This window comes from Telmatherina bonti (genome assembly GCF_933228915.1).
Source record: "Telmatherina bonti genome assembly, chromosome: 10".
Classification (NCBI taxonomy): domain Eukaryota; kingdom Metazoa; phylum Chordata; class Actinopteri; order Atheriniformes; family Telmatherinidae; genus Telmatherina; species Telmatherina bonti.
In genome coordinates this window covers 9,304,293-9,315,203 of record NC_136628.1, presented here as the reverse complement: position 1 = coordinate 9,315,203, position 10,911 = coordinate 9,304,293, and the positions used below count along the sequence as shown (strand labels likewise).

Genomic DNA, 10,911 nt, shown 5'->3' with positions numbered 1-10,911 from the left:
AGACCAAGTAAACAAAATCCACAAAATACATAGACAAATATTTGGGACCCTGGTGTCCAACCAGCGCCATGGAAACGGACAAACAGCACCTCTACTGAAAGCACACATCCCACAGATTCCAGTCATACACGTTTAATGTCGCAATAACCAAGATTCTCTCAACCAGAGTAAAAAGAAGGCTGAATTTATGCATCACGTTTGAAAAACATCATTACATATTCTGTCTTACCTTTGCTGTTTTGCCTCCAAAACGTTAATCCACCAACATAAAACTACATTCAGTAAAGCAACTACGTTTCCCACTGTGCTTCAGGAGTAGTTAGGCGGATAAAATCACAGTTTTGTGCCTGGTAACATCAGTTTGATTGGACAACAACAGGTGTCAGTCATTCAGCGTCACAAATTTCCTGCTTTGTCTGTGCCGATTGGTCACATTTATGCAATCATGATGACATCAGTGTGATTCTACTGTATCATACAATTAGAAAGAGGGGTCGGTCATACCGATCGGCTAATCATCGCCAAGGTTACGCGCATTACACACACGCCTACTGCATACAATGACGTGCTAGTCAGTGGCGCGACGTCTGCTTTGTACTTTTTAAAAAAAAAACAGAATCCAGGATCTTTTTCCAGATCTTCACCAAAATTTTATCAATAGTTCTTCGTGACACCCCCAATATATCCCGAAGATTTAATCAAAATCCATCCATAACTTTTTGAGCAATGTTGCTAACAGACAAACAAACAAACTCCGACGAAAACTTAACCTCCTTGGCGGAGGTAATAATGGACACGTTCTAAACATTTCTATTTATTTACAGTAATAAGTCACATAAATTGAGGGTAAAAGTTAACCGTTTATGGTTTAATTTGGTGAAGAAAAAGAAAATAATTAAGTTTCTTTATTGACAAAAATAACTTAATATAAATTTATGCAAGAGATCAACTTTCATGAACTAAAACACAAGTATAAAAATCTTCAAATTTTGACCAAATTCCAGATTATCTTACCTCAACTATGAGGTTTTAATGGACGAGTAATAGCGTGAAAATAATAACAAAAACAGCAGTGCGCTTTCAATAACTAAAGAACAACAATGCTACTATAAATGTTCTCATACTTGCTGTCTAATACAACACCGTGACCTGTTTTAGTTTGGTTTACTTTAGTTTTTACAACGAGGCGTCCACTCACTGCTCCAGCTGCTGATGACCACACAGCTGTAGACTCACCATGGTGAGGTAGGAGTAGTCTGTTGCGAGACCCAGACCCAGTTTGGCTTTCATCTCCGGGGCCATGCCCTTCAGCATGCAGTAGAAAACATGGTAGTTTCGCTCATCATGAGCCTGAAGGAGAAGCAAAAACAAAACATTAACTTTTTATGACATAAAGCTCATTTCACACTACGATGCGGTTGTACACAGTCTGAATATCTATTTCAAAATATTAATCTATAAATATGTATTTATATATATGTATGGTCTATTAATTATGTAAGCTGTTGTGTTAACTGATAAATAATATCAGGAATAATATCAGGTCTCTGTTTGGGTTCATTGGTCCTTTCCATGGACTTGTTTAGACCAAAGATATAGATATATCATCTTTTCCTCACATCGGGGGGGATTGGCGGGCGTTAAATTACAGCTGCACTAAGAAGTGCTGCATGAGTGTTGTGTTAAAGTCCATTTACTATCATACAACGCATTGGTTGAGTTTTTTGTATCTGCTTCATAGAAGGGAAAATACATGGATTCAACCTTCAAACGCTGACTGTACCACATCCAGAGGTGGCAATTCCTGGTCCAGAAAGTAAAAGTCCTGCCATGTTTTGGATCTACCTGTACATTTAGAACAGCTGTTTTCACGAACAGGCTTGTTTACCTGGCAAATAAACTAAGCTTGTTTGGTGGCTGGTCGGAACAGCTGCTGGACAGGACTTTTACTTTCTAGACCAAGAATTGCCACCTCTGCCCACATAATAGTTTAGTAAATCCTGACAGGGTGATGACATCATTCTGTCTCACCTGTCGGCAGACACGAGATTTCTCCAGCAGGTACTGCTCAATTTTGGCTCCTTCGATGGCCCCTCGTTTGTTGAAGTGGATATCTATGTACTTCCCGAAGCGACTGGAGTTGTCGTTGCGAATCGTCTTGGCGTTGCCAAAAGCTGAATGAAATACGTCACAAACACAGAAACGAAAGTAAAAGTGAACAGTTTTACCTCACATTATGAAAAGACATACAAATAAAATTCTCAGAAAAAAGAGAAAATGGATGGAAACCAAATGCAGGAGATGACGCTGACCTTCGAGGATGGGCGTAGCCTCCAGAACCTGCTGCTCTATCCAGGAGTGCTGGCCGCTGATGGCTGCCAGGAACTGCAGAATCAGCTTTGTGCTCTCTGTCTTCCCAGCTCCAGACTCTCCACTGGTAAAAACAAACCACGGTTCGTTGCTACAGGTGTAGGACCAGCAGACACATGAAACTCTGACTTCTGTTCCATGTCCTCAGCCATGTGAATTAGAATTTTATGAGCTTCTAAACAAAAAAATATTTCTTGTTGAGGTATTTTCAAAGTTTATATAAATGTTTTGCATTTGATAGCTTAAAAAAGTTCAGCTCTGCGGTGGCATGACCCTTATATGTTATCTGATAGAGGTAAGCTTTAAATTGGACAAATATCCTCTTGTTTAGACCCAGGATATAGGTATACATTTTGTGTTTTAAACAAGTTTCTATACAAACAAGAGCATGGAAATATGGAAAATCATGGAGGTCTGGAACTTCTTCATGTTGCAAGACACAATCTTTTAGCATTATTTCTGCTCCTATAAGTTAAAATTTTGTTTTTTTCGATGGCTTTGTTGCTACAACAAACCATGAATGACCAAATTGGCTACTGTCCCTGACGGTAATCAAATTCAGTAATTCTTTTCTTAATAAAAGATAATGAGGGTAAGAACACTCTTGTATGAAAAAAGAATACCTTCAAAATACCGTAAACTGATTTGATTTTTAATAAAACTGTGATATGAAAACCTTGCTGTTCAGCCCTAAGCTGTAGTTTACCCATAAAACTAACAGAGATGGACTCCAACCAACTGAAGTGATTTAAAGGGACAGTGTGCAAAGTTTCTGTTGTTTTCTGGCCAAAAATAACGTTTGTAAATAAATATGTGTTATCATTGATGTATTATGACCTCTGCTAATATTCTCTGACACATTTTAGTGAGCAAAAATTTTACTACTGTTTATCCACACAACAGGTTAGCCGCTAGGGAAGCGCCATGACAGTCTGCCATCTTGAAACTACAGCTGTCAATGAGGGACAAATAGCACCAATGTGGAATAGGAAGGTGTTTTCCCTGCAAGCCAGCACACAGTGATTGAGGTGCTGAAGATTGGTGAGAGAGGTTTTCCTACCCTTCAAGTTGGAAAATGTCATTTACAAAAATGCAGGAGCCGTTTTTACCGTTGACAAGAAAGAGAGAACCATAACTAAAAAAAGTAGCGGGATTGGAGGGTCCAAAAGGTGGATTAAAATGGTGCTAGCCTTCCTTCGATGGAAGGAGCTCAAGAAGGAAAAGGATTTTGAAAGACACGCTAAAGCTGCACATTTCTCCTCCACATGTAAGTCAACTGTGCAGCCTAAATTAGCATAAAGCCAACAGTTTTTTTGGGTGGGGCTTTGTTAGACATTAGGTGTGTTTCTATTACACCTAGAAAAATTCGCAAACGGAAACACCTACGGTTTGAAAAAAACTCTCAACTATTGCTAAAAGATTTTTATGCTCTCATGAGGTGGTTTTTCAGTCGTTTCGACATGGAAACATATTACAAAAGTATAATGGAAACACTTTTTTCACATTTCCGTGTCCCATGATGTGACATGAAGAGTTATGACCAGTTTATTTATGGTAAAGATGGCATAGTGTGAAACAAACAAGAGCAAATTTTTAGAATTTTAAAAAAGAAAATGAGGGAGAAAAGCTTTGAAAAGCTTCAGCAAATTATCCGCAGCAAGTGGAAATAACTACGCGGCTACCTTGCATAAGCCGTAATTCTCGCAAAATCTCGTCACACAAACAAGATTTTATGACAACTGTGGGTCTTTCCACTGTTCAATGGAAACACCCACAACTCGCAATTGTTAATTGTTGAAACTTAGAATTATTACTTTTATTTTGCAAAAAAATGTAATGGAAACGCAGCTAGTGTTTATCGTTACCATGGCAGCATGACAGGAGATTCTGCTAAAACACACGGGCCTCACAAGTACAGAAGTCCATGTTTACATGGTTCCAGTAGGTTTTAAAGTGACAGTAAATGCAGCTTATAAACCTTTCCCACCTGCTTTCCTGCCACTGAAACCACGTAAACACAGTTGCACCAGAGGATGAAACCCAGATGTAACTGTATGTGTTATTATATGTAAACTTATTGAATAGCACAGGTTGGAATTATGTTTTCATCTCAATTACATGAATTTGTTCTGCTCATTTACTTTATGAAGTGCTGGATGACATAAATGGAACTAATTCTTACACAATGTACCTTTAAAAACCTTTGACCACTGAAACTCTGCCATGCTTTCACTGCTTTGGTCATATGGAAGCTTTTTTTTTTCTCCATGTTTTCATTAAATGCTGTTTTGTTTTGTTTTTTTTAAAAATACCTTTAGAAACCTACAAGTAACTACAGTCAGTTTTATGAATAAAACTATTGACATGATTAGTTATGACTTACACTTAAAACTAGATAAAAATTTGCTGTTAAAGTGAAGAAGGCTTCATTATGGTTTTCACGCTGTGGTTGCAGAACTGAGTAAAGAAGAACAAAGTCAACTTAAAGTTGATGTGTGACTTTAGGCAGCGCAGACACACCTGATAATGCAGCACTGGTCCTTGTTGTTTCGCTGCATGTTGAAGTAACAGTTGTCTGCTATTGCGAATATGTGCGGCGGCATCTCGCCAATCTTCTTGTTGGTGTAGAGGCGGATCTGGTCTGGAGTGTAGATGGGCAGCAGCTGGTATGGATTAACGGCAACTAGGATTGAGCCTGTGTATGTCTGCAGGAGCCCAGAGACAAGAGACAGGACGTTTGAAACAAGGAACATTTCCACCTTTTCACTAAAATGGTGCTTAGTTACAAAAAACAGCTTTCTGAATAATACTGCACTATGGAAGATGGCTAAATGTGGTTTCCATCTCGTTGATCAATTTCAATCAAAGCTCTGATTTCATGAGGACTATTTTAGCTAATGAATTCAGATTTTATTCTATTAATAGAATCAAACTGTGAATCTTGCAGGTCATTTTTAGTCTGGCTTTAATTTATTGTGCATGATTAGATTGCACCATAGTATATGACAGTGACGAAAAGCCATAAATTCTTCTACATTTTATTATCCTGGCTATAAGTCAGAGCACTACCAGTCTGTGACAGACCAGGCCATCCCGATCTGGGGAATGCAAGATTATTTCAAGGGGTTGCCAGATTTCTTTTAAAAAATTGGGATTTTTATTAGGGCTGTCAAAATGAACACATTAATGCACAAACAGCAAAGTTATCATGGAATATAACAAATTTGAATTTGGTATTATCTTGGCAAGAGAAGCAGATTTTCTCAATGTAAGTGTCATGCACAGCTGTAAACCAATTCCACCAAAAATCACCTAATTCATGAATAAATTTTCCTTTTTTTATTTTTTTTTTATTTATTTATTTTTTTACTAAGCCTTACATTTAGATGATGTTTGCAGGTTGACCCACTAGATATATAATACAGGTAATCACTCAGTCGTTGTGCTGGTGGAGGCGGTTCACAAAGTTTGTGAACCACTCATATAACCTTTGTTTTACCTTTCATTATAAACTACATTTGAGTTGTGTGTATGGCATTTTTCCATGTGAAACAGCATATATAAAATGTGAGCCCACTAGATTCCACAGCCCATCAGACACAGCTCTGTATCTCTGCATTACAGTAAAAAACATCAGTTTTAAAGCAGCAAAAAGCAGAAATTCATCATTTCTGAATTGTAGTGATTTAAAAACGTCTATGTGAAGAACTAAAGGTTCAATTCATCCATAGTTTAGTATGATGTCACCAAAGACTGCATATAAAAAGATGGACGGAGCCTCCGTGACATCATCGGTAGGTTTCTGTAGAGCTGAAAAAAAGCTTGGTGGGTGGCTCCTACCATCGCCATCTTGGCAGCGTCATGCGTGTTGTCTCGCCCGGAAAATACAATTATGGGCAAAGAGGTGGAGCTGAGAGGGAGGCTGTGAGCGTCATGGTGGATGATTAACATTGAGCGAACTTCAAGTTGCCTGTGGCTAAGAGCTAACCGAGCTAACCCGGAGATAACAGGAGCTAACCAGCTAACGGAGGTAAACAGGCTAAAGCTAAGTCACGTTTTTAACCGACTAAAAATCACGGTTGTTCTACGTTCTTCTGACTTGAAGTGGGATATCTGGTACCTGTCAATCAAAAGGACACGCCCCTAAATATGTTGTATTTTGAGATTAAATTACTTTTAATTTAATAATAATAAAAGGAAAGTAATAAGGGAGTAATAATAAAATTTAACTCCCCCACACAGTTGTCATGACGGTAAACCTGACCTATTAAACCTAAAATGGATTTTTTTTTACCAGCCTGTAAACATGTTTATTTCTGCTGTGAAGTTGGTCTTTTTAACATGGGAGTCTATGGGGATTGGCTCTGTTGGATGACCCGGTGGATGAGGGGGGGAACTGCAGTTTTATGTACTTCCGCGTAAGCTTCACTTTTAACCGCCAGAGGTTGCCGCTTGGATGTCACACACTGTCTGTCTCTCGTTCTGGATCATGTATGTTCATGTCAATTGCCGTTTCCTTTCACAGCTCTCTGCCTTTCCTCCCTTAAAAAGGCTCCCACAAGTTAGCAATGTCACTGTCCATTTTTGAAGCGAAATGGTTGTGACAGATGATCAAAGCACTCATCTGAAGACAACCAGGACATGACATTACTACTGAAATAGCCAAGATTGCTGATGAAGGACTTGTCAGATAAAGACTAATAAACATGTTGTAACTCCCAGTTACACCACGTTAGCAAACAGCTAATAATGTTATTGACATTAAATAAACCTCGTTCCTGGTTTACAGATCTGACAACCTGAAAGTTAACAGAACTGGATGTTTGTTGTCACGCTCCGCGTCTACGGTGGCAGTATTTACTTGATTCAATTACAATATGTTCACTAGGATGTAAAAATAACACTTTACACTTAACCAGTGTTAGAAAACTTGACTTCATTTGACAAAATCCTCAATATACCTCTACATGGGAAAAGTACTGTTATTTATAGAGCTAATTACAACTGGAACACATTGCCAGGCAATATTATCAAAGCAAACAGTAAATATTTGTTTAAAATTCTTTTAAAAAGGCATCTCCAAAATCATTAAAATATTGTGCCCTAAATATAAACTTGATGATGATATATACCATTTAGTAGCCATTGCTTAGTAACCACTCTTATTACTGGGTAGATAACTGTAAGAGACCATAATGACGAAGGCTATCCCTCCTTTATTGCAGGAACAATAACAGAGTGTGTGTGTGTGTGTGTGAGTGTGTATGTATGCATGTGTGGGTTTGGGTGGGGGTGGGATGTGCTAGTTATGTGCTATCACTGTCAAGGTTGTGTAGAAAACTGGTGTTATCATTATATTATGAGAGGAACGTTGTATTGACTCCAGGAAGAATAGCTGTATTGCAACAGCTAATGGAGATCAAAATAAATACAAATACAAATGACAAGCAACAAGAACATAAAGCTTCTAATTATGCAGATAACTCATGTTTAACTGTCAGGTTTCTGTGAAATACCTCATACATCAGCATCAGGAAGGTCCTTACATTAGTGTTTATATGGAACTGAGCATCACAAGTAAGCCAGTGTGTTGAGTAATAAGAGTTTATAAGAAGATATTCGCAGCTGCTCTTAAGAAGTGCAGAAGAAATGTTAGGAGACTGTGACACTACTGATTATAATAAAAGGTGTTATAACATTTTTGGTTCATACTCACCCTCCCCCCACAATTGGTCTACATAGAGAGAAAAAACAGAACAACCAGAAACAATTATAGCACTAACTGGAGGAAAACATGCTAGTTACGTTTTTACTTTATCCCCTTGTAATCCTGCTTGGCAAGGTTATGAGACACTGTAGGTTAGCTCAGTCAGAGTGCCAAAAAGTTTAACTTCTGACCAGAGAAACCTCATTTTGGGCCAGCGCAAGTACGTTACAGGGTAGCGCCTGAAATCAATGGAAGCTCTCAGCTTTTAAAGAAATAAAACAAATGTTAGAATCTGGTTTTTCTGTCTCTGAGTTCTCATTCTGTCTCTTTATCAGTGATCTTTCAGGAGACGGTCAAGGAGCAGAAGGAAAGATTCAGTTTTATTTATAGCAGCAAGTAAACGATGCTGCTGCAGGGCGCTGAAAGTACAGGTAAACAGATTAACCTGAATAAAAGCTGAACTGGGCCACCGCCAGCTGCTGCTGCTTGCATCAAACTCTAGTTGGGGGGTAAAAACCTGGATGTGACAAAACTTCAACCTGAACATTTCTGTTGTTTCTGCTGAGGAACCTACATAGATGACACATTCGTTGTAGCGGATGAGCAGGTTGCGGAGGATGCCGGCTTCGTTGAGGTCGCCCAGACGGATCATGTCCTCCACCCCGTGGATGGAGGTCGGGTGCATGGGCTTGATGTTGGTGGCATTCTGAGGGGAAATCCAGTGTTCCTGTGGGAACGGGGAAAGACCATGTCCATAAAGCCACACTGACATCATTTTAAGTTCTTTTTTATTTTAATTGCCATTTGTTCCGGTCCATTTTGTAAGATTCCACCTTGTTTTGGAGAAAGGTAAGTATACTGTAGTGAGCTAAATACGCATAAGACGCGAACAGTTCTGAAGACTTACCCGGCCTTCATCGTCCAGAACCTGGATCTGCCCTGAATCACAGAGTTTGACCACTGCTCCCACTGGGACGTCAAATTCTCGTCCTGTCTTGAGGTCCAACCACACATAGTCCCCCTGCATCATCAAACACAATACTGATCATGTTTATCAGCATTTTAAGACAATGAAAAAAAAATCATGTTTTTTAATTGAGGGATGATTTTCTGGGATCTTTCAGGTAAAGTTAACTTTAAAAAACCCCAAACAAAACTTCTGTAGCCTGATGTGTTCACTTTTACACATTATACATAACCTGTAGAACAGGTCACACACCATTGTCCAGTCGGTAAAGCAAACACAGCACAGAAAGAACCTGGTTGCTAACAGGTCAGTCCTGACAGCAGCCATCAGGATGTTTAATCCTTAAAACTTCAAACCATTCTTTATAGCAGTTTATGCATAAACCGGGTCACGTGTGCATGAGGGAATTTTAGACTCCTTTCAGTCTCCTCACAGTTTACAAAGATATGGTGTGTTCAAGTGCCAGTGGAAAGTTAATTCATCTAAATTTGAATTCAATTTTGTTCTACAGTTATAATAAAGTAGGAAGAATGTTGTTTTATGACAGAACAGTGCATCACTTTCTGATTACACAGTTTCTGCATATACTGTTACACACAATTTACACATATCTATAATACTGTTAAAAGTCCATGCAAATGCATTACTGTATATACCAGATAAGTTACATAACTAACTCTTCATCTGTTCAAATTATATGATGCATGCTCATTTTACAACTAAATAATTCCATCCAGATGCCAGCAAGACAATGGCAAACCACTTACTACACATAATATGACAACATAGCTCTGTTGGAAAGGTTTCCAGTTGCTAAACTGTCCAGAACTTTCACCCACTGAAAGTATTTGGCAGATTATAAAACAAAACAAAACCTGCTACCTTGAATTGGACAAAGAACAATGAATGGATGAATGAATGAAACATGAAAAAGAGAAAAAGAAAAGAAGATGTAGGCCTACTCCATATAGTTAAAAAGAAAGGTTATCACTGTCCATTCAAAGCAGCACAAAGTAATTTTTTGACGTTAAAAATCAGTGTTTCTGACTTGTTTTGGTGACACAGTGACATTTATTATGTGTTGTACAGGAACCATTATTGATCTGCTGCATTGTGAGGTGTTTTGCACTTTGCAGAACTGCATCATATGCTAACAACTGGATATCAACACATTGATGTTTTGAAAGCACGAAATGGCTGATTCACCAAAGAAACTTAGGAGAACATAATTACAGGCAGAGATGAAAAAAGAGAGAAAAAGATAAAGAGGAAGACATGAGATTAGAATCATCATCAGATTGACTTTTACTGACTGGAGGGATCTCAGAGAAGAGACAGGATCATAGACTGCATAAAAGATGGACAGAGCCTCTGTGATGTTACCTGGAGGTTTCTAAAAAAAAAAAAACCAAAACAATACAAAAAGTGGGCAAAGAGGCAGAGATGAGGGGGCCCGTGAGTTTGGTGGATGATTGATTCCTATCTAACTCTGACCTGAGTGCAGCCAAGAGCTAACAGAGCTAACCCAGAGCTAAGTAAGGGATAATGCCCGACGAGGTGTCCATTATAAGAAATTAATGGACGACGCGGGGGCGTGAACCATCCGACGGGAAGCGGAGAAGGATAGTTAGACCCCTCAGATTACTGTAAATCTGTAAAAACTCTGACCAATCCAAATGTTTGGGCTTAAATGAAGTTGTTAATTTCTTATATTTCGTAAGCTTGATTTTCTCTTCCTCCCGCTAAAGAGCCGAGAAAGAGAAAATCGTTGGTGGAAAAAGCTGCGAATAAAAAAAGCCTTGGATCACGCAAGGAGCAAAACCAGAGGGGGAGGAGCCAAGACAGGGGGAGGGGCCAAGACAGGGCG

General features: G+C 38.8%; 1 protein-coding gene across 1 annotated transcript in view; it reads right to left on the bottom strand.

Annotated features, from left to right (window-relative positions):
• The window catches only part of myo7ab (myosin VIIAb), a gene marked incomplete at both ends in the record, with an annotated part of 63,598 nt that extends 54,494 nt beyond the window's left edge, over positions 1-9,104 (bottom strand). The window contains 7 exons of the mRNA XM_079247976.1: positions 1,237-1,350; positions 2,032-2,174; positions 2,313-2,434; positions 4,891-5,075; positions 8,087-8,104; positions 8,652-8,804; positions 8,985-9,104. Coding sequence (XP_079104102.1) covers positions 1,237-1,350; positions 2,032-2,174; positions 2,313-2,434; positions 4,891-5,075; positions 8,087-8,104; positions 8,652-8,804; positions 8,985-9,104 — 855 coding nt within the window. The remainder of the gene's footprint in view (positions 1-1,236; positions 1,351-2,031; positions 2,175-2,312; positions 2,435-4,890; positions 5,076-8,086; positions 8,105-8,651; positions 8,805-8,984) is intronic.
• Positions 9,105-10,911: the final 1,807 nt, after the last annotated feature.